Here is a 25,159-nt window from a genome sequence, read left to right on the forward strand (position 1 = left end):
AAAAAAAAAAAAAAAAAAAAAGAAGCTTCCCGGCTTCGCTCCCCCTGCCGAACCGGGCCGACTGCGACTGACTCTTCGGGGCGCTGAAATTATGAGGGCAGGGGAAATGGGAGGAAAGTGTTCGCTGGCGCACTGAAGTTGTTTGGAGGTTCTCCTTGTGGAAGAGGAAGAGAGAGGCGGCGGCGGAACACCACGAGTTCACTCTCACAGTTGAAGGTGGGTAAGAGGCTCAGGATGCGCTGACTGCTCGGCTCTTTCTGTCTGGCTTTTTTGCAAAGACTCTTAAAAATAGATTACAGGGCGTTCGAGCAGGAGCTCGCCGGTGTGTTTCTTAGCTTTTTTAGTCAACCCCAGTCACTCCACACGTGTGTTGTGAAATCCCCGTTTAAGTCCTTTAATTACTAATGCGTGTCCAAAACAAGCTACATTAAAAAAAAAAAAAAATGTTTTCATTCTCCACCTTGTCTTGCTTTATTTACAGTAAGTTTTTATGGGTTAAAGTTTGTTTCATAATTTGTGACTAAATAACTATGCCCGCCTTAAAAGCCCTCCCCCATTTGAATATACACTGTATTGTTTTATTGAAGATTATATATCAGTAGTTCTAATATCATATTGGCATCCAGAGTTATGAAGCGCATGTGTGGGGGAGGGGAAGACTTTCAACTAGAAGAGGCTGCCACCAGTTTCAAAGGACAGTTTGTGTTATTGTATAACTACAGTCTAAAGCTTAGGCTGCCAACCTACTGAAGTGTGATTGACAGGTCTGAATTATATACCCTGGTTACCATAATTCTTGAGAGATGGACAGAAAGCTAACAAAGTACACCATTAACATGTCTGACCTGGCATTAGACTGTAAAAAATGTTAATTAAGACATTATAACACCCTATGTTTGATTGCTTCAAGTCAGTGACCCAAATTTCAAATGCCAAACTAATTTTATATACAGTAACTGCTGTTACTTTGTCAAGTATGGCCCTGGCTGTTTGTTGTCATGTGAAAGTGATCAGAGATTTTATGAACGGTGTGAGGTGCATAGTAGTGCCACATCTCCCCTCCCCCACATGTTGCTATGCACTGCCGCTTAGCTGGCTTAATCCTCTGTAGATCACCGTCGCAAATTCACCTCAAATGCTCCCAATCTTGATGGAACCAGTGTAGTTCCATGTGTGACGGTAATGCTGGCTGATGCATATTCCACACGTTCCAAAGATCACACTATAACCACTTTGAAAATATTTGTTGTCAACAGAGACGATCATGGGTTGGAAGTGAAATGAGTGCCACCCGTCACAGGAATCACTTTAATTCTAAAGGTGTTGTGAGCTTTACAAAGCATGCTTGTAAAGCTCAAGCCTGCAGACTTTGCTACCAGAGCTGATAGCCTGAATAATAAACCCGCTTACATCAGCTTTTTAGACGTGCGTTGCTCTAGTCCATACAGAGCAGAGCGCGAATAGATATAATATTTTGTGACATAGGCATATAAAAACTTCTGCTGAATTTAGCAAGTGTTTAGTGCGGTTTGGCTTGTGCCTATGTATCAAGGTTAAAATTTTACCATGCTTTATGTAATAATTGTATAGTCAGTACTTGTTTTATATGTCTTTGTCTGAGTTCAGTTAAGTTTTCTTAACAAAAGGTCTTGAGAATTTTACTTGCGGCATTTGATTAGAATTCCTTTATTGGGAGGACACGGGTTGGAATAAGTGTTCTTTTATAATAAGTGTTCTTTTCTCCCTCTAATTCCCTTTTTATGGCTGTTGATTGTCACAGTATAAGGACTCACATTGTCTCTAATTTATATGACAAACATTCAGCCATGGATAGTTCTAGAGGGAATTTTGCCACTTAACATGAGAATCCCCAATTTAATGAATTCCACCTTCAGTCTGGGTAATAACATTGCCAGTAGCATGTTTTTCTCTATTTATCATGTTTGAAGTGTTATTGATGCACCAGACACAAGGCTGACAATTAACACTTAAAGAAGCTGCATGCTTCACCACTTTGCTGTTTAGCAGATGTGAGTGAAGGTTTTACACTTCTTTAAGAAAATAAGGTTTATTTTAGATATTGCTTGTTATAATGTACAAATTCACTATGTTGTAAACAATATTTTTGTATTTCTGTTATTTTTTTTGTCACCATAATTTCTCGTAACATTAAATACAAGAAAAATTAACTGTTCAGCAATGGTAACCAATTAAATTGTATGCTGAATGAAAATGACAACTTAAACTGCTAAATTGGGCGCATTCAAGAGATTACATGTAGATCTGGTCCTGTTTAAACTTGACTTCTGGTGATGTGAACAGAGATCTCACTTATCCCCCATCTTCTTTTATTTTATAGTGAACTTGATTAGAGTGAAATGCCTTATGTAGTTATAATGTGTGACAACTACTTTCTTAAATTGAAATTTGGGAATACCAAAAACAATAGCGTAGTGTACACCCACATTAACGTCAGCTTTTTCATACTTATTGCTTAATTGTATACAATGCCTGCTTCAATGGAAGCAGATGAAATTTGTGGTTGAGATGACTGAGATGTCTGTCTAGGTGTCAAGTTTCAGTTGCTGCTAGACGGAGTGGGAGATGATGAATGCTTTTGCTACTCCTGAGTCATTTGACCCAGGTGTTATATCGATAGTACCTTCATGCGTTAAAGTCAAATGGCCTTTAATAGTTCTGCAAGTAGGCCTTTAATCGAGTGTCAAAGAAGCTGTAGTAAGCGAGGTATTGCAGATACTTTAAAACTATCTTCCGGTTTATTATTTAAGTCGCCAGTCTTCTTCTGATCGTCTTGTTCAATGACAGTCACGCCATAAGGACACTGTCTTTGATTTGAGTGAAATACAGAACCAAAAACCTACTTTGCCTTGTCCTTCTTGTCGTGCCTTAAATCTATTTTTGAAGAGCAAGATTCAAATCTGTTCAGTGTGAGGCAACAGAGCTGAGCCTCTGGGGTGGGTTGAGTTTAAAGCAGAAAGGCATCCTCTGCTAAAAAGTAGGGCAAGGAAGTCCCCGAGAAGAGCTTTGTCAGTCTTGTGGTGCAACACTTCTCTGTTTCGAGCTATCCAAATATTTCTGTAGCAGTATTTATTTATGATAGGCTGTGGGGGAAGGTAAGCCATTTTCTACCCCTAGAGAGACATGCAATGTTCACGGGCTACCAGCCAACTGGTTCACCACTCTGAGATTATACCCAAAGCCGTATTGGCTTATTAACGGCTGTATTTATGCATTTGGTTAGAGTTTTGATTTCTTTTGGCAGTTTATTAGTGTGTTAAGTTTTGTGTGCTTCTTTGTAGGTATTTGATTTGAAATGGGTCCACATGTATGCCCTTAAAACATATCAACAGTCAGCTGTTTAAATGCTGAGCATGTCTGGCACATTTGTGCCTTGCAATTTTTCCCCATATGTTTTATGTATTTAACATCGATCAAGACTGCAGGCATCTAAGCTGATGTGCCAAGTGTTTAAAAATAGATTTTCAGAAACGAAAAGGAGTGGACTGCAACTGATAACGCTCGTGGTAACTGTTCAGGAAATTGTGAAAGAACATGCATGCCAGATTGAGAAACCTGTTTAGTTATTGTTTATGCCGGGCTTTTTACATAAACAATAACTGATTTTTGAGTTATGAAAATTACTCGACTGGTCATCATTATACACACCAGTATAGATTCTGCCATTTTGGTTCACCTTGTATTGCTCTTAAGACAAATAAAACCTATACAGCTACAAACTTTACTGGCAATGAGCTGGTATGAAATTCTCACTGTAGGATATCCTTAAGTTAGAAATACCTCAGTGTTGTGAGGTTTACCTAAAAATATCACAAGATGATAAAATCCTTTTCATCTTGATAAGAAAACCAAACATTTCTATACTACAGCTAAAGGTTGTAAAAATAAAACAATTATGATAAAGCTATGTGTAACATTTTACCTTAGCTTTAACCTAAGTGGGATTAGTGGTCCTACTTTACTTTATGAAGTTATTTTCCATCTTAATTATATTTATTTTTAAACAATAAAGTAGTGCAGGAGCTTTCTTTCCATCAACTGACTGCCAGTGGTGTAATTGGTGAAATATTTCAAAAGGGAAAGTAGAGTCATAAGTGGACATTACTGTCCTTCATATCTTTAGAAAAACACATAATGGATTTATTTATTTTTTTTAATTTTTTTGGCAGTTTAGAAAAAAACTCCAATAACTTTCTTCTAATTATTTTCAAACCTCCAGATACCATCAGAGTTTAAACTTCTTTGAATAAATTTCTGTTGCACCAACATTGACTTTGCCTTACAAGATTATAAAATCCAGGTTTTCTTTACAAAACTTATAAAGTGAGTTATTTCTAGATCTAGTAGGCCTTTGGAAGCAATGAAGTGGTTTTGAATTGAATTAAATGGAGAGGACACAAGTGGATTTATACTTATAGTCCAATGAAGAATGTAGAGATGCAGGATCTGAGATGTTTGGACTGAGCAGACTGATGTTAATGGAACAAAATATGTGTTGAAACTCGTTCTTATCTTGCTGAGCACTGTGAGAGTACCATCAGATGAACAAGCCTGTCCTGTCAATTTCAGCGAGAAATTGACAGGACTTTCTTAATGGCAACATTTCAAAGCAATGTGGCTAAAAGTGAATGCTTTGCTATCGGTAGGGACATGTTTCTGATGGCACAAACAAGACTGAAATAAATCTGAGAGAAAATGATAGGGTAATTTTTCTTTTTCTTTTAATTTTGTTTCAATAACTACCTTAAACAACCATTTGGAGGTGTTTTGACTTAGGTTGTTATCATCATTTTAAAGAGGAGAAGCATTTAAATGACAGTCCAATAAAACATCAGTGCAGTATATTTTTGCTTGAAGGTGGTTTGTTAGCAAAGAACGACCCAGTTTTTCTTATGAGTTGTTAAACTAAACAAGGTTGCTGTAACCTTATAGACTCCAGAGCTTTGCTTGAGTACATGTCACTTGTGGCATCTGCTCAAGCATTGATACTTCCAGCATTTGAAAATTTTTGCATGTAGTCTGAGAGCAGAACTTTCTGAGAATGAGTTTTATTTCAGGGTTTCCATTTTACAACTGTTCTTGAAAGACGCACAAGGCTGTTAACACCTAAATTGTTATCTGGTCTCACTTCATATTGCAGTCTGTTCTCAGCACCCGTAAGAGTGCCTATTTGAAACAAATATAAACATGTTTCGCAGGGTGTGGTTGGCTCTGAGGTCATCAGGTAACATTGGTAGAAATTAGTCACTGGCAGTGTTGCAACTGGATTCCATTCTTTATTTTCTGTGCCAAGACAAATTATTTTAAAGGTGCATGCAATTATTTAGTTAGAAACTTGCCAATACTGATGTGCTTTTCATCAAATAGAATATTTATTCTTGCCTTTTTGCCATGAGAAGTCATTAATTATTTGTTTTGGAAGTAGAGGCAATGTCACAACATTGCTACAGAGCAGTGACTGTAAAACAGTTTTATTAATATTTTAAAACAAAGTGATGATGGAGACATTTTTAATGGTCTTTAGCATCTCCAAGGGATTAACGTGTTCTGCAAATGCTGTTCTTCAACAGTATGTTTATTTTTACTTAGATTTTTAACCCTGTACTCAGAAATTTCCAAAAGGCTGACATTTCCTCATCCAGTTAGTCAAAGTTTATTAGAGCTACATAGTGAAACAATTGTTTTTTGTTTTATTTTTTGAACTTCATTCAACCTCCAGATATCTATCTGCAGAAGTCTTGCTCTCTCTCACCGTTTTGCAACTTCTGTAATTTGGTGTTGCAAAATTCTGGAAAATACAGTTTTTCTTAGGTATGTTTTACATCTCCGTGCTTCCTCTGACTTAATCTTATGTCTCACTGATTGTGAAAGTAACTATTTAGAGTTTTCTTTAAGAGTGTCTAAAGTTGTTAGCAGGAGCTAGTAACTCTTTGCAAATTAACGTAAAAAGACTGGACTTTAAAGTTTGTTGTCCGTCTCAGATACTAATTTGGGGAACTTTCTGGACTGCGAATTTAATTATGTTAACCCTTTTATTATTTTATCGTTTACATATAATTATTGACATTAACAGTAAAATCTGATACAGGTTCATTGATTAATAATGTTACATTTTAAAGATTACAAATTTTTCCCAACTCATGCATATGTCCCTAACATCCAAAGAACTGCTGTTTTAAGTATTAATGCATTTAATACACCTGAAGATAAATATAACTTTTCAGTATTGTAGTGATTGACCATATGGTTAGTAGAACACCAATTATTTCAGGGATATGTTTGAATCCATCTCGTTTTCTTTGTGATGAAATTTTACAATCTACCACAGGTCAACATGGTGCCGTCAATAATAAAATGCTCAGATGGTTCAGTTTTTTATTATGAAATAATGCACACTACTGCATGCTTTTTTTATTCTATTCTTATTTGATATGGACTAGGAAAACGTGAAACTGTGCCATGTGCAAAAATATTTATAAGCGATGTGATGAGCTGTTGGTTTGAAACATGGCTGAAATACGAACCCAGAGTAAGTTTTTCTTCATACTCTATTTAGTTGATGTGTAAACGAGAAGCTTGTGGCTATGCCTTAATTGTCTCATTCCCACACATTAATAAACTATGGCCAGACTATTAGCTGTATGTCACATCCATAATATATCTTAGTCCCATTCACACTGCGCAGATTATTAGCTCATTGATCCGTTAATATCTGAAATAACTCATTCACTTTGTTATCATCAAGCATGACTGTAGCAACTTTGTGTAATTTTACCCTTTGCAGCAAGAAGTAAGACGTCAAACCTTCAACAGAGGTTAAATGTATTTTTTAGTGTTAATCTGCTTATTTGTTATCTGGATTGTGTCTTTTATTTCACTTACAGATTGCTGCTCTGAACACTTTGCGCTCGAAAAAAAAAAAAAACGTTGATCCTGGAAGTGGAAGTGAAAGTTTTATGGTTACAGCTGCACCATTTTTCTGTTTTCCTGCGTTTTTAGGTGTAGAAACCGATCCAACAACACACTTGCCCTAACTGTGCTAAATTGGAGTGCAAAGCATGAATGTGATCCAGGTGTTTTAATGATGAGCTTTGAAAGAGATCACCAAGGCAACTGTATCTTTTGTTGATAATGACGACATGGCCTGTATTGGCCCAAAGTGGACTTCAAAATACAGTAGTTGTTACATAGTATGAACCTGGATACGCTCCTTTTAAGTGTAAAACAATCAAACAAACAACAAATAAATACATTTGTCTGATTATAGCACATATGTCCACTGCGTATATTATTTGTGGTATTTGTGCCACTCTGTGTGAATGCTGGCTGGAGACACGGCTATAGTGACTCAGAAAAAAGGATCGGTGGTTCGTCGCACTTGCCTGCCTTGTTTGTTTGACCCTGATGTCAGATGGAGGGAAAGCGCCAGGAGATGAGTGCGGGGTATTTAAGATGGCATGAGCAGCTGTTGATGGAAAAGCAAGATTTTCCGCTCACCATAGCAACCGTTGTATTGCCCACACTGGTCTGACTGTGTGTACAGCTTATTTGTGCAATTCTCATCTCATTATGAAAGGACAAAAGAGGGCCTTGCTGAAAAACACTAGATTTTTTTTTCAATTCTTGCTGAATAAATGTAGAAATATACTTTTGATTCTCCAAAAAATAAACATTTGGTCTTTCAGTATTCCACCTCCTTCCTAAAGTTTCCATTATTAATTAATAGTTGCTAATATTTTAGCTTATTATGAGAGCAAGCACAAGGTTTTAGATTAAATGTCACATCTGTGTAATAGTTCAAGCTAAGCCTGAAGTGATGAATGACACACAGAGCGGCTTGACAGTGTTTTCTCTTTACTAGAACATCAAGAAGATATTTGTGCCGCCCTTGACCTAAAAACCAGCCGAGTCATTTGGAGAAACCAGATAGATGCACAATGCCTGACAAATTGTTGCCCCACAATAACATGCTTGATCATTAAGCTTCTAAATTTAGCTTTTTCGTCAGTCAGATTGATTCCCCTTGCCTGCAGTAGCTTTAATCTTATGCTTGTATCCTATTATTTAAGGAGGTGTAATAAATATTTCAGAAAGACAAAATGGTTCAATGCTTTGCACCCTCTCTGCTGTCTCATGCTGTAAATTTGGTGGTGTGGGTGTTTATTTTAAGGTCATTTGATGTTGAGACCTGAAACACAAGGTTTTTCACTTTGATATAGGCAAGTTGCTTTACACACAGATAAAAAGAGACCTCCAGGAACGGCAATTTAAATAATACATGAAACCTGAGCCTCCTAGAGTTAATGAATTTGTAGTGAGTTAGATGGATTGATTATCCCCGTGTCTGCGGCTCATCTTTGGCAGTGACTTTCTTTATGAAAGAAAATGATGTGTAATCTAATAGAAAATGTTGCATTATTTTACATTGCAGAGTTTCTGTGAACGTTAGTTTGAGTCGATCTATCACATAAAAGGCCAATTTGTATTTGTGATGTGATAAAATAATAGAGTTAAGAGGGAAAATATGTGTGTATTATCTGGAGCCAGATTCATATAAACGATGGATTGTCATATTTATTTTGATAACGACGCTTAGATGAGAGATTTGTAATGTTTGCGCAGTATGATGTACTTCAGTTTCTACGTTGGCAACAATACCCTGGAGGGAGTTGGTACTTTCATTTCAGGTCAGTGGGTTCAGCATGAGAACATGAGATGCTTGACGTTTGAAACATGTCATCATCCCCTCTCAGATAAATATGCACTTTCTGGCATCTACTTTGATTGTACAGACTTACTAAATTGACATAAAACTGCAAGGATAGTTGTAAGTTAACTTAAAAAAACACCATCTGGACTATGAGTCTCTTATATCTCTTCTCATCCTGGGATTATTGTGATGAATTTATTTTATATTAAAGGTGCATTTAGGGTTGCTGTGCAGGAAGTCAGAAAACGGAAGCAGCTTTCTTGTGTAAAGAGTATTTCTGGCAAGGCAGAAATATCAGAGGTGTGACGTCTCAGTGTCATGTTTGCACACGACCTATCAAGTGGCTGTTTCTCTGAAGACACAGTTTGCAGCTAACTAGCAGGAACCTGAGAAACGTCTGTGAGGAAATGTCTGCTCTCTATATTTGTATGCCTGTCTGGAAAAGCAGGGAATTTGGTTTTATTCTTTTCCAGAACTGGATAAGTATGGAAAATGTTGTTATTGTCTTGACCTTTCACTGTCTGATTAGGTGTTTAAGACTATGACGTGAGCCCACAGAAAAATGAATACTAAAATCCAAAAATCCCAGCAGTTTGATTTGTTTTGCACGGCCTTGTTCTGGTACAAAATGGTGCCACCTACCATGGGACGTTTTGAAATAACCATGCACCAATTTGAACTTGCCAGTCAGGGGTTGAGTGTCTGCTTTCACAACCAAAAATTGTCATAATCGCATATAATATCTTATTTTCCATAGGCTCAAACGGCAGATGGAATCAAAACAGATTAAATAGATTAATAAAAAGATTTTTAGATATCAATATATTAGGGAATTAGCCACACATGACATGTTTGACTTTTAATAAAAATGTATCTAAAAAAATGACAGAATTCAAATGTTTAAATACTAAACAAAATCAACATTATCAGGGATAATCTTTTAAGGTCAAGTATTCTGAAGGATTATTAGCCAAATTCTTCATATTGGATTGGTATTTGCTTTATGTGACGTGCTACGCTGCGTCACAGAGGTCGACCCCATTGACCTGGAGCTCTTTGTACCACAGCGCCAAATCATAAAACTTGATCTTTGTGTTGTTTCATTGTTTCAAGAGCATAAAAATGAAATACCCCCCACTGCATTTTTGGTTACGTACTAATTGTTAGGAAATGGGAAAGGAATTTGTGTGCAAAATGTATGAGAAAATAGAGAATAGTGAGGGACTGAGCTTTGTTTGACTGAATGCAGGGCAGCTCCTCAAACCACAATACGTCTCCACATGCATAGCTTTTCCTTAGCTGTTGATAGAGCCAACAGATCAGGCCTGCAAGGTCCAGTTTTATGCCATTCACTCGCCAGGTTTTCATTTCAGCGGATTAACTGAACGGGTAATTTTACGTGTGAGTTATTGTACTCTGAAAGGATATTGGTCTGTGGGTGGAGCTTTAGGTTGAAGTGGAAACCCGCATACTATTGTATCTGTGGGGCACAGCTTGCCTCTGCTGGTAAACACTAAGTGTTGCCACCCAAAGGAGCCGTGGGAGAAGTGTTTCCCCTCGCAACTGAAAAGGCTTCCCATCCCCCACCGCTCGCTGACCTACATTGACTGTCACTTACCGCCTCACAGAAGACAATACACAAATAGTTGTTGTGATTACCTGTGTGGAAATTATTATTTATCACCCAGGCCCCCAAGCCTACCTCCCGCCCCCCGAACCCCACGCGCACACACACACACACACACACACACACACACACACACACACACACACACACACACACACACACACACACACACTACCTCCCACCACTTATTCCCCTCCCCCACACTCACTCACTCTTTCTGTCTCTTACACACACTTCCCTCCCTCCCCCTCAAGACTGCAGCCCAACCAGAGGCTTCAAAGGCGGGTTTTACTCAGCAGAGCAGTTCAAGAGAAAATGGCTGCTGTTTCCAGGTCTTGTTTGCACATCTGTCAGGAGGTGACCGTTCAGGAGAAAATGGGGTCTGTGGTATGCAGTTTTTTTTTTTTTTTTTAACATCATTGTACTCAAAACTGCATGCGTAGGAGACGACGGTTTGGTTGGTTCTCCTTGCTTGTGTGATTTCTGCAGCCAAGTGTATGCAGAAGAAATTTTATTTGGATTCTTGTAAAGTATAAATGCTTTCCATGATAAGCCTGCTTGTCGGCTGTGGCAAGGGCTTTTCAGTCATGTTTCCAGAATGTCAGGCTTATGGATTTGAGTTCTGCATCTAAAATTATCTTCAATGTATTAAATATGATTAGAAAAGCTGATGCTGTTCTCCTTTGTTTTGTTTTTGTTCCATTCTCTGAAATTACTAAACTCAAATACATGTTTAGACGAGTTCATGCCGGGATCATCTCAGCACGTGTTTTTTTTTTTTAACACATTTTGATTTCTTTAGTCTGCTCAATGTTGTAGTTTTCATGTACAGTTTTACAAGTTTTCCTCTAAATGTCACACACAAGTACTTAATCTTAATTTACATGGTTTTTGTTATCCTCAGCCATCCCCTCTTGAGAATAGTTAATGATAAATTACAGAATTAATTGCTCATAAAACAAAATGTTCTTAAGAGTACAATGACTAGATGTTAGAAACTTAATTCATTTTATCAGCGCTGGAATGAAATGTCCCCTTGGTAAGTACTAATCCACACCAGGTTGGCAAAAATTCACCTAAGACATTCTATTCTTTTTTGGAAAAGACCAATATGAAAAAAACAAAATGATAAATGGCAAAGAGGTGGAATGACCTGCCCCTGTTGCAGTACCCCTACACCTAACCTGCAAATGTAGTTTGGAGCGCGTCTGTCCAGTTTTACCCAAGTCATGCTGTGACCTTTCCTCTTAAACTCCCTTCAGTTTGCAGGTTTAGTCTGTACTGCTGCCAAGATTGCCTTGAAAATGCTTCTTTCTCTATTAAATACTGAATCTTCTTAAATGGCGAGAATAAAAGCCTTCCTCAGGCGCAATTGTGATTTAATCCCAAATAATATTATTCAAACTATTTAGCTATTGTCGAGTTTATTTGTAAAAAGAAAGCTGAAGAAATGTATTTTCTTTATAGCACAGTCACAGCCCAGATTAGTTGCAGTCTGAATGTCTTTCTTATTTTGGCCACAAATGGACTATGCTCTGATAAGATAACTGTTGCATGATTTTAACAATTGTTTTTCCTTTCCATTATACCAAATATTTCCTTCCTTTTTTGTGTGATTTAAGACATATAGTTAGAGCCAAAGGCAACTAAAACCTCCCAGAAGATGAAACCTAAGGATTCTCCAAGGTATTGACATTAGTCTGGATTACAGACGATGTGTTGAAATCTTTTCTCGTAAGAATTGCTGAATCCAATTATTTGGCGATTTTAATATTATTGACTGGACAACATCCCACAACTGCTTTGTGACTACCTCTCTTGATTGTTCAGACATGTAACAAAGGTGGGTTAACTTTGACCTCCCCCCAGTCAGTATCGGTCATTGCATAACATGCACAGATGTGTGGAGAACACGTATAATCCCTGCCTTGAAAATGTTCTCCTGAAGTGGCTTTGGGTCTGAAAGCTGTTAGGCCTGGGTCATAGTTATTTATAATTCCCATTTATATGTTTCGAGCATTTGGCCAGTAAAGATGTGTATATAATACTGCTGAAAACCTAATGCAATAAGCTTTAAGAAAACACACTAAGCATGACTAAAGGTAATTTGTTGAAAGTTAAATTGGGCTGTGAGATGCAAAAAGAGCTTTGAATTACAATAGAAAAAAATAGAAATATCATTTTTGTCCCACAAAAATTGCAATTGCAGTGCTAGTTGTGTTAACTTCTAATGTAAGATACTAAAGACATATTAAAAACATCTGCCATATTAACACATGGTTTTGATGTTGCCTGTGTTCCTGAAATAGATCACAGCAGGAATGTTTTATTGGTGCTGCTCTTTTATTACACTCATTGAACAAGAGTTTGAATCATCTAATGTCAGAATTAGATGACAAAACTCCATAGGAAAAAAATCAAACAGCTGGCAAAATTCTGACAGATGCATTTTTCTTCAGTTTTAGTTTTTCCTCCACAAAAAAAAAAAAAAAATTAAGCATGAAAAATGTAAACCTGAAAAAACATAGTTCTCAAACACATTATATGGTTGCAGTGACCTTAAAAGAGATCGTTGTTCGCTTTAAGTTCAATCTTTTTCGCATCGGAGCAAATCTACCCGTTATCAGCATCCCCAAACAAAGCAAGAACTGCCCATATCCTACATTGCTCCTCACATTTTAGACTGCCCCCAATTGGTTGTAACATGGGATTGCATTTTGTTTGCAGCTGTGACCATTGAGCACACACACAGATATTTCGCGGGGCTGTTCGTTTTGTCCAGTGTTCCTGCAGAGAAGGGGTGGCCAATGTAAAGTCATTGTCACAAAAGTGCAGTAAACCTCCCAATGAGCCCTATATTCCCAGCAGGCATTCTCATCATTGACCCATTAGGTGTTTTGTCAGTTCTGGCTATTGTCTTTCCTTTCTGAGGGATCTTTCCTGTTAAGCAATATTAATAATATTATAAATATAGGGGTTTTCTTCAGTCTTGTGAAATCTTGTGACTTTATATGTCCTTGCATAGAAGAAATTATCATTACTGACTAAAAACAGGAGTCAATTTATTATTTTGTTCTAGATTCTAATCGATCGGTGCTTAAAAATTGTTATTTGAAATTTATTTAAGGTCCACAATACATAGTTTGGTTACTCTGTAAATTAAGCCGGTTCTGTGCCTGACTTAGTTGACTGCATGCGGTGAAGCCGCATGATATTTCGAAAATTGTACAGCTTTGGATTTCTTTACCTGCTGTGTCTCACACAATTCATATTGCTATAGCAACCCAAGCTTATGAGGATTATGTCTAATTCAGGCCATTCAGATTGTCTGCAATATGCCCAATGCTCTTGATATTTAGTCCCGCTGAAATGTTAATCCTTATATACTTTATAACTACACCTCTTATCAGTGACAACTTTGTGGATGTAATTCTTAATTCTTTCTCATCCTTTGTTGTCATAACAAGATTCACTGCCATTAAAATAGCAAATGTGGTGATTTTAAGATGACTTGAAGAAACAAACATTGATAGGGATATAATCTTGCCTCAAATATATCTTAAAAGGGGTAACAACAGTTTTGTGAGTCTTAAACTATTGAGAGGATCTTTACTCATTGTAGCATTAACATGCGCCAGTACGAGTTTTTATTGACATGATAACCTTCAATAAAAATATTATAGTACCATAGTATTGGCATAGAACATTAAAAAAGTCAATGTAAGGTAATAATGTGAAAAGCTTACTTTTATCAAACCTGTTAAGATGATGTCATACATTATTACAGTTATAGTAATGTAGTTTATAGCAAGGCTGCGACTGGCTGCTTAACAGACCGGATGTTTTAAAATAATGTTAACTTCATTTCAGTAATGGGTTCCACCACCAACTCGAGGTTGGATGAGGGTAGAACCAGATGGAAACACCGAGTTACTCTGCTGAAAACAGCAAGAGGATTTTGAGTCACTTCTTCACTTCTCTGTCATCTGCTTACAAGTTCTTACAGCTATAAGATGGAACATTTTTTTGTGGTTTTCGTAACTTTTTAAAACGTTGGTATTTTTTGATATTGGTAACTTAAATGCCCAATGTGTTGTGCAACATCAACTGATTCAGGTTTGATTATGAAAGTATGCTAGATTTAGAACTATAAAAGATCACGAGCAGTCCAGAGTTATTTAATAATAATGAAATAATCTTTAGAGTCGGTACTGGTAGGGTGCTATCAAGCAAACTACTGTTTATAAATTTGTTTGTGCCGTTAACCGGTGATGTTAGTCTAATTGTGATGTTACCACAAAACATTTGTCTTGCCTCCCTCTCACTCTTTTCTGTATTGCATCCCCAAATTTCTTGCTGAAAAACAATTAAAACTTGGTACAAACTTTTAAAATGCTTCTGCATTCACATCGCAAAAGACTGTTTCAAACTCAAGTGTCATGATGTTGCATTATTTTCTGCTGATGTAATATTTAGCCATATCAAGTCATGTTGTTATGACTTGTTATGACTCTAGCTGGTGGGACTGCCCAACCAGCTAAAGTCGAGCAGTCTAACTGCAGCCGATGCTCACGCCAGACACAAATAACACTGCCAAAAATACTGAAAGTCAGAGTGATGGCAGCATTGATGAGAACAAGGGGATAGTAGACATATGTTGCACCTGATATTGTCATAGCAGTGGTTGTGCAATGGGTGGTGTCATCATGCATTCATCTGATAGAGCGATTATTGCTGCTGTCCCACACTGATGGGACCTGAGCCCCTTCAGGCTGCGTGTTAATTACATTTCCAGCTGTATGTTATGTAGCAGCCGCCGCTTTAGCTTTGATATGCCCAGCCTTTCCCATTCCCCTGTGTGAGCTAACTAACTAAAGAAGCTGGCAAGCAACACTCACTGTAGTTAGAACAATAACTGATGCCTTTTTTTTTTCATTTCAAGTACGATAGACGTTTCAGTTTTTATGCTGTCGTTTGTAAGCTTTTATCTACCACTGTCATCCTTCACATGGTTTTCATAGCGCAGTCAAGGTTAACTCCATTTGAAAGAACAGACCAAGGTGAAAGAGTGAATAATTCATTATGTGCAACATGTTCAGCCCCTCTGGCTAAATGCCCATTGGTAATTGGGACAACACCGTTCCACGTCTATTTAGCTCGATCTCTCCTGTTGCTACGCTACCAGAGGAAATCTCGAGTGGGCCTGTGTAGTGCTTGGAATGACAGCCATGTGGTTTTCATACCTGACACAACCCCTTTGTATCTCCACGCTTTTTCTCTGCATAATAGTGTTGCCATTTGTTCCTAATGCGAGAGACAGAGAAACAGTTTTACACCTGCATGTCTCAACTCATTCTCCTGTCTCAGTTTTGGCTTTGTTCTTGGTGAGCTGTTCCCAGCTGGATATACATTTGGGTGTTTTTTTTGTTGTTTTTTTTTTTTTTCTTTTTGTAATTTTTAGTGTTTGCAGCAGCTCTCTATCTTATGGAAAAAAAAAGATTTGCCCTTATTATCCTGCTTGTGTTATGAGAGCTTTTTTTCCCCCTGCTGTATTTAACTAGGTCAATTAGAAGCAACTCTGAATTTCCATAGATTGTTAAATTAAAGCAGAAAATCTGCTCCAAGACAAGAACTGAAGCGAACATGTTGCATCACTGAGCACAAGTCAGGACAAGCTGCCCTCTGCAAAATGTGATTATGTTTTATTTCATTTTGATAGAGATTAGTTGTTTAATGCCATATAAGATGATACCTAAACACTTCTGTAACCACCAACTGCCCATTCACATGTTGAACTGTGTGATTTCTTTCGTTATTGTAGGAGTGAGCTCAGCCTTCCAACAAACCTCCCCCCTCTCGCTGGGCTAAGATGAGTATTACCAGTGACGAAGTGAATTTCTTGGTCTACAGATACCTCCAAGAGTCAGGTTTGTCTCACAAAAGTCTTGATTATACAGTGAGCAATTTATGCTGAAAACCTATTCATATATAGAATATTTCCATAGCAATAACCTGGAAGGTGTATATTCAGTAAAAAATGTGCAGTTAAGACAAAACACACAATCTGTTTATTGATATCTGTTTACTGAGCGTACTCTTTACGTTATATTTAATAAATGATTGAAATCCTTGCTGATGTTTAGTGTTTACAGTGACTGAGACCAAGCAGTTGTGTGCAAATATGTTCACATACTTTCAGTGAAAAAGAAATGTATGAATTCAACACAGGCCTTTCATGCCTCTTTACTTTCCTAAATTACATAACATGTAAGTTCACATTTCTGTTCAGTTAAAGTGTTTGTCCTTGAGTCTTTGTGCTGTGTTTATCTAGTGGTTTTTTTTATATTTTTATTTTTAGGTTTTACCCATTCAGCATTCACCTTTGGCATTGAGAGCCACATCAGTCAGTCGAACATCAATGGAACACTAGTGCCCCCTGCAGCCCTCATCTCCATCCTGCAGAAAGGGCTTCAGTACGTTGAGGCAGAAATTAGCATTAATGAGGTAAGTGCAGGGACCTGGAATGTAACAGGATGAAAATGTTTTTTTTATTTATTTTTATGGTTATTGGAATTCAATAAAGGTCAATATTATTATGGTTTTGTGAATATTTATTGAAAATTGCGTGCTAGCAGATGCTGCTATGTTAGAAGCAATAGTGAAAAACTTGTAGTAGTATTTCTTCCATAACTTAAGCCCCTCTTATTCTCTATCAGTTATATTTCAGGTATATTACATACCTGTGTCATTGTAAATGTATCTATGTGAGGTAACCTTTAAGACTTTCAGTGAAAAAGAAAGTGTGTTTCAAAATTTGTACTTGCATCAAATAAACAGATTTGCATACAAAGTGTGAGGAATATCACATTGTCCATCAACTACTGTATATTATATGGGCAAATATCTTAACTTCTGCCTGCAGAGCATTAAATATTGTATTGAATGTCCTTTTCTTCCTGACAGGATGGTACTGTCTTCGATGGTCGGCCGATCGAGTCCCTGTCGCTTATCGATGCAGTGATGCCCGACGTGGTGCAGACGCGGCAGCAGGCCTTCCGTGACAAGCTCGCCCAGCAACACGCCACCTGCGCTGTCTCTGCTTCAACCTCAGGAAACCAGTCTAATGCACCAAAGAACGGAGAAGCCACTGTTAATGGAGAGGAGAACGGCACTCACAACATGAGTAAGTCGAATCAAAGCATTAGGTGATTGGGTGGTTCTGAATGTACGCCAATAAAGAGGCTTTCTGAAAGCCCATAAAAGACGCAGAGCTACTAATAAAGATTAAAAATTGCATCCGCATGTTATTTAGTCATACGTTGTGTGAGGGACATTTCCCAAAAATATCCTACCTGAACTATTTAAGGGTTGCAAAATTATAATAGTGACTAATTAATGTCCTGATCAGGTGTAGTATATGACAAAAATTAATAGCTTAGCTTGTCAAAGATCACCTTAATAATAAATAGTTTCTGTTTAGTTCTTTTGTGAGGGAAACCAGATAGTTGGAGATCAGGTGGAAAAGTAGAGTAAGAAGATAATGTTTGGAAAATAATTTGCAGGTGTTGATAAGAACACAACTGTGTTGTGACTAATGTTACACTTGTGGCCACAAGAGGCTCCAGTGTCATTCATGGCTTTTAATTAGTTGTGTGAAGGATGGGATCATTTTACAACACGCAGCTTAAGAAGTTTTATTGCGGATTTTTTAAAATTTTATTCACTCAGGTCCAAAATTATACACACAAGCTCAAATACATGCATACATCACATACTTAACATTTCTTTGAAAATTCACTGTGAAACCACATGGTTCTTTTCAGCCATAAATAAACTTATAGCTTAATTTTAAAATGATATTTTATCACTGTTCTTATCAGAATTAGTCATTTAAAAGTTTCAGTTTGTCATCATCCTCTTGCGTTTAAAGCATTATCTACATTTTGTCAACGGACCTCAGGTTGGAACTGTGAGGAATCTGTTTCAGAACCCTAATTCTGGGCAATTGTGTCCAACTTTCAACCATCTAACCCAAACTGTCACAGTCACACGTTTGATATTCCAGAAAGCTTACCATAAACTTGAAGAAGTTGGAACAACTATGTCTCCTTCCATAATGAAGCCAGTTGTACCATGAATAAACGTGCGTATCAGAAGCCTGAGATTTCTGTTTTAATATCGCTCTTTATTGATCTTAATATTGGAATTTTACAAGATGCTGAAATTTGAGTTTTCAAGAACTTTGAGCCATGATTAAAATGACAACAAATAAAGGCTTGGAATAGATCACGCTGTTTTATTTATATCATGTTTTTTCAAAAATAGATTAACTTTTACTCAATGTTCTTAATTTTTTGAGATGCACCTTTTTATCTAGTGAAACTTCAAAATCTCATTGATGGCTGCATAAAGCATGTAGAAAAATGGATTCAAGTAAAGCACTAAAAGTATGTGAACTAATAATCCTGCTAGCAATGGGTGTATGTAAACTTCTGACTTAATCCTAGATGTTTGCGCTAGAGTTTTATTGAGTGTATTAGTATATAATATTCTGATTAAGGCTCCAACAGTTTATGCTGAAAAAGTCCTCATCATAAACTGTTTATTTGCTTTGTTTCTGTCAGTGTGTATGCTAAGGAAGCCATTGAGTTTAGGACATAATTATATAATCTATATTGATGAGATAATAAATGTTTGAAGTCCCTTGCTTTATATATTCTTATAACTTTAGTGATAGGACTTATAGAAATAAGTATTTTAACTCAAACTGTCCCTTTCTTGGTGCTACCTCTCTTTTTTTCAAACAAATTTAGCACAATTGAGACTTTTTCACATTGTGATGGGTCTCTTTGGAGTTTTTATGCAAATAGAGTTCTGTAGTAATAGCTATTATAGTATGTGTGTGTACCTGATAGCAATTTCTGCTCGCCTGGTATTGCCAGATAACCACAGTGAGCCCATGGAGGTGGACGGGGACGTTGAGATACCAGCCAGTAAGTCCACAGTTCTCCGAGGCCATGAGTCCGAAGTGTTCATCTGTGCCTGGAACCCTGTCAGTGACCTGCTGGCTTCAGGGTAAGCATATTTCTCCTGACATGTAACGGAGCTGGGATAGATGAGTCCACAGTGTGCATACACTGACGTGTGTTTATAAAATGCACATCTTACCATTGAATTGTCTGTGGTGTGTGTGTGTGTGGTTGTGTGTGTGTGTGTGTGTCCTGTTCAGCTCCGGCGACTCCACGGCTCGGATCTGGAACCTGAACGAGAACAACAGCTCCAGCTCCACCCAGTTGGTTCTCCGCCACTGCATCCGAGAAGGTGGCCAGGATGTCCCCAGCAACAAAGACGTCACTTCACTGGACTGGAATGTAGGTTTCAGATCAGTTATCCTTATCGTCTCTCGCTTCCCTGCCATATGCTACACAGACGAGTAACAGTTGTTTTCTGTCTGTCCAACAGAGCGAGGGGACTCTCCTGGCGACTGGCTCGTATGATGGATTTGCCAGGATATGGACGAAGGACGGTGCGTCCTCCATCACTGTCACACATTGTGTTTCTCTGGATTTTAAGTTTATTGAATCATTTTTGTGAACAATCCAGTTTCAGAAATTTTAAAGGTACCTTTTATCCTGCAGGAAATCTGGCCAGCACCTTGGGGCAACACAAAGGGCCCATATTTGCACTCAAATGGAACAAGAAGGGGAACTGTATTCTCAGTGCTGGCGTAGATAAGGTACTTTTAAAAATCCCACAGCAGTGGTTTGAGCATTTAGTAACAAGAGCCTTCCAAAATTTGTGGTTCACTTCTGTTTTATATATAATCTACTTTACAAATACTTACACAAAGTTGAGTTTAGATAATAAAACTTGATGCATTTTACGACTACGCACATTTCTAAGTTTATAAACGGACATGGTTAGTCACTCAGGTCTGAGATTCAACAATAAATCTGTGTCGAGTTGGACAATAAGCCTATTTTCTAATTCTAAAGAATTTGTTGCTGTAGATTTTTCCCCCCTAACTTTTAAATTTGATCTTTATTTTTCCAGACGACAATCATTTGGGATGCAAATACAGGAGAAGCCAAGCAGCAGTTTCCTTTTCACTCAGGTCAGTGTGCTCTCTGTGAATTCAAAACATTAAAATCTTTCCAACATAAATAATTCAAGTCCATCTGAATACAAGAGTAGATGCAAGTAACTTAACTTAAAAAAAAAAAAAGCAAAACTGAGGGGTTAGCTTCAGCATACTCAAATTAACATATTTAAAGCATTTATTTCTCTTAATTTAGAAAATTTTCTTTACAGAAATGCTATTTTATGTCAGCATAATATTTCAAGTCAATAGTCTGACTTGTCCAGCAGACAGGTTTTGACACCCTTTATTAAAAGGTTGCAGCTTAAGTAGCTTGCAGTTATCTAAGCACATCACTGGAAAGCTAAGTGGAAGGACAAAGTGAGGCTAATGAAAGAGGACACAAGCAACAAGAATAACCACAGGCTTGGGGGAGAGTGTGTAGTAAACTACCGAAATGGTTGGGAGAGATTCACAAGGTGCGGTCTGTCTTTGGAGTCAGTCCTTTAAGAATGAACCGAATCCAACTCTTAAATATATCAGTCTGAGTGTCGTGTACCTGAGTTTAATTACTGAAATAAACTAACTTTTCACCGATTTCACTCAGTTTTATAGAGATGTGCCTGTGGGCAAGATGCAAACTGTTTCATTCTGCCATAGTGTGAGATCACCAACATGCCACGCTCTAACGATTATGCTCACAATTGCTTCACAGCCCCAGCGCTGGATGTTGACTGGCAGAACAACACCACGTTTGCCTCCTGCAGCACAGACATGTGCATCCACGTGTGTCGCCTCGGCAGCGACCGGCCTCTCAAGACCTTCCAGGGTCACTCGGTGAGCAGCGTTCCCCGTGTTACTTTTCTGATCTTCTCTCCGCCTTTTCCTAATGAGCGTTGTGTTTACCAGAATGAGGTCAACGCCATTAAGTGGGATCCATCAGGTATGCTGCTTGCCTCCTGCTCAGATGACATGACCTTAAAGGTGAATCCAGTTTTCCAACTTCGCAGATGCAGGCAACAGACGTGAGAGATAATTGTATTCATATGTTGTTGCCATCACACGCAGATCTGGAGTATGAAGCAGGAGTCCTGCGTCCACGACCTCCAAGCTCACAGTAAAGAAATCTACACAATCAAGTGGAGCCCCACCGGGCCGGGCACAAATAACCCCAACTCCAACATCATGCTTGCCAGGTAACCTCAAACAACATACATACATATATTTTTTTTATTTTGTCGAAGATCAACATATTAACACAATCTACAGCTTCTGCATTGGCTTTATTAAATTGTAAGGAAAAATAAATGTCAAAAGCCAAAAATCAAGGTGTTGTCACAAGAAAAATGAAGAAACGTTTATGTTTCATTCTTTCATTCTTTCCCCCACACAGTGCGTCTTTTGACTCAACAGTGCGACTCTGGGACGTCGAGCGAGGGGCTTGCATACACACCCTGACCAAGCACCAGGAGCCTGTCTACAGCGTGGCCTTCAGCCCTGATGGAAAACACCTTGCCAGCGGCTCCTTCGATAAGTGCGTCCACATTTGGAACACCACGGTAAGTCAGATTGTGGTGAGATGGCAGCTGAAACGAGTTTTACATCAGGCTGGTTTGTTCTTATTCATGATGCTTCTGTTTCAGACTGGAGCCCTGGTCCACAGCTACAGGGGAACTGGTGGTATTTTTGAGGTGTGCTGGAACAGCACCGGAGATAAAGTTGGAGCCAGCGCATCAGACGGCTCGGTGAGCTTTGGTTTTATTTAAGGGGGCGTGTCAATACATTTCAGTGTCACTGAAGCCTTAATTTGTCAGTAATTCAATTCAAAAGTGAAACTGATACAACAATCATTACACACCAAATTTTGCATCACAAAGTTCATTTGTTAGTGCCAAAAATGAACACATTGCCTGAGTGTAATAAGGATCTTTTAAAAGATAAATGATCTGTTTCTGCCTTTTTATGATCTACACACTTCTTTGTTGAGGGGTTTGAACTGACAACTGCCTAACACACATTCACTAACACCCTCCACAAGAAGGTTAGAATCTAAAACGTAATTGCAAAAGTGGATTGCTTTATCTAAGCACAATTAATAGAAAAATAATTGAAAGAAAAGAAGTGCAAAAGAAGGTACAAAAATGTGATCAGTCATTGCTAACGCTGGAAACTTTACATTTTCTCTACCAAGCTTGTTTTCTTGCACTCGATTTCCCATGAATATACTTGGAATGTGCGGCCTCTCTGCTGGGCAGCTGACAACACTATATATAGACTACAGCATGAACCTAATAGATTTAGAGTAGTCTACTTTTCTAGAACAAAAAGTAATACTTGGGTTTTTGTTAACTGCATCTCATAATCCTGAAAACTAATTAAAAAAAACACAAATAAAACAAGATTTTCATCACTGTGTATAACAAAATATCCTTTTAGACACCCATCCAGGCTTTGGTTTGGTCTTTGCAAATAAAATATTTCTTCAACACCGCTTTCATTGTACCCCTTACTTCCCCTTTTCAGGTTTGTGTTCTCGATCTCCGAAAATAGCCCTCCTACTAGGACGACGAATCCTGGAAACTGCTGAGATTTGCCTTCTTCGGACATCAGCAAACGCACTCTCCTCGCTCAAGAAGGGCTGTACAGGTGGACTGAAAAGAACCCCTCACCGGACCTTAACCAGATGACAGCAGCAGCTCAAACACCAACTAAATTTGTTGCACCTTAATGTTTGTTGATGCGTGTTTTTTCCGATGAGCCTGAGAGAGGATGGAAACTGGCTTAGGAAGCCCTCGAAGTGGATCTGACTCCCTCCTGGGCGAATCCATTTATTAAAAGGTTTCTAATGAGGACGTGCTGGGGTCCCTGCAGGCTGGGTGGAAACACAAAGATGAGTCAAGTTTTCTACAGAAAGAAGGGAAAATGAGAGACAGGTGTTTTGGCTGGGAGAAGCAACAAAATGCGAAGGGAAGGCGTTGGGCTGATAATTCCTTTTAGGAAATATAACTATGTCCAGATAATCAAGCAGGCAAGGAAGGATGAAAGTTAACGATTATCGTCACTGCAACGCTGCCACTGTCAGGTGACGGGCTGCTTAACTTCTCTCGGAGGAGGAAGTTTCCACAAATACCTGTTGCTTGTTTGACATTATCCGCAGATGGACGTTTGAGAGTCAGATTGAATGTGCCGTTACGAGGTAGATCCTAGTTCGTTTTAACAGCAGGTCAACACGAGGAAAACTTGCCAAGTAATCATCCTGACGCCCTAAAACGGCCTGTTCTCTCGAAATGGATAATTTCATTTTGTTAAAAGAAAAAAAAAAAAGATGTGAAAATTTTGGTTTACAAAGAGAATCTTTCTCCCTTTTTGGATGTAAATTTCAAGAATGTAAAAATGTGTAAATCAGATGAAAACACAGACTTATATACTGTGTATATATGTTTATATACAGTACACTTTATCGTTCTCTACAGGGGCTCTTTATTGGCGAGAGCCGTTGCATCTTCGCTCTCAGTTTGTGACAACAAAGTGCATGTCAGCCTCTTTTACTGCAGTCTTTCTCAACACGGTCAGCTATATACAACGACTTTCCTTTTTTAATGAGGTGAAAAATGATATGGTGAGATATATTAATTATCCTAATCTGTCTTCTGCTGTTTGCTGGTTGCCTTCAGAGGGTTAACTTGTCCAAAATAAGGGAGGGAACAGTCATCCGTCTCCTTGGTTTGCTGATTCAGCTTATTTGACACCTTATTGCCAATAAATCCAACTAGCTAGAGAATCGACCTGACCTAAATGAGTTATGACGGCTTGATCAGCATCATCACAGATCCTCAGTGGCACTTTAAAGCGAATTTGGCAAAGTACTATTTGGACATTTCCATCAGTGTGTAGAGTTCATGGCGGGGGAGAAAAAGTCCTGCTGGAAACAAAAGAGCCTTTTTGTTGTTGTTATTTTAGTTTGGTCTTTTGAAATTCCTGTGACGTGGATGGCGACTCAATACCGCAGAATATTCCTCTTCTTTTTGCCTTCTTGTTATTGATCTTTCACATGGTTAGCATTTTCTGCTACATCAACATGAAGTGCACTTTTTGTGATGGTGGATTCAGCAACTGTTTGGCTTTGGTTGAAAGTGCTCCAATGTTTATTTTTTTTTCTTTCTTTCTTTTTAATGTCTTCATTGACTGGATTGTACAAGGTGTTGCAAAGCTTTCTTTGTTTCTTTTTTTTAATTATTTTCTGAGAGCCATTATTGTCTGTGTCAGACTGAGAATGGGGCTGTGTGTGTGGGGGGGGGAGTGACTATTATTGGCATGCCAAGAAGCCCAAAAAAATGGGGTGACAGCTATTTTCTCTCTCTTGTACCTTGATCAAGGGTGCTGTCACCTGTTTCCAAGACAAAACTTTGAAGTCATTCATTGTTTCAAATAAATTACTATATTTTGATATTTGACAATGTGCCTCTGTCTTTTCTGTCTTCTAACTCATGAACATTTGCAGTGCCCACAAACACAAGAACTACTTTTTTTCCCCCCTCAAATTTCTTCAAATTGTTTCTGTCAGGCCACTTGCGTAGTTTGTCCCCAGTCTGAAAATATGTATAGTATTTATACATATATTTCTTTTATTTTCATACTTTGTAGTTGGTTCTAAATAAACTTTGACCTTGGGAAATGTGTGGAAACTCAATGGAAAGGTCGAGAA

The 25,159-nt window shown here is 38.1% G+C and overlaps 1 protein-coding gene across 1 annotated transcript; it reads left to right on the forward strand.

Moving 5' to 3' along the window:
* Nucleotides 1-24,911, forward strand: tbl1x (transducin beta like 1 X-linked). Its single transcript, XM_055031370.1, has 15 exons — nt 1-216; nt 16,198-16,303; nt 16,735-16,880; nt 17,340-17,559; nt 19,319-19,451; nt 19,606-19,747; nt 19,839-19,902; nt 20,015-20,112; nt 20,430-20,490; nt 21,170-21,291; nt 21,364-21,438; nt 21,523-21,650; nt 21,848-22,013; nt 22,098-22,199; nt 22,978-24,911. The coding sequence occupies exons 2-15, from the start codon at nt 16,246-16,248 to the stop codon at nt 23,002-23,004; spliced, it is 1,542 nt and encodes a 513-aa protein (XP_054887345.1). The 5' UTR covers nt 1-216; nt 16,198-16,245; the 3' UTR covers nt 23,005-24,911.
* Nucleotides 24,912-25,159: the final 248 nt, after the last annotated feature.

The sequence above is a fragment of the Poeciliopsis prolifica genome, unplaced genomic scaffold (assembly GCF_027474105.1).
Source record: "Poeciliopsis prolifica strain line A6 unplaced genomic scaffold, Auburn_PproV2 SCAFFOLD007, whole genome shotgun sequence".
NCBI classification, from domain to species: Eukaryota; Metazoa; Chordata; class Actinopteri; order Cyprinodontiformes; family Poeciliidae; genus Poeciliopsis; species Poeciliopsis prolifica.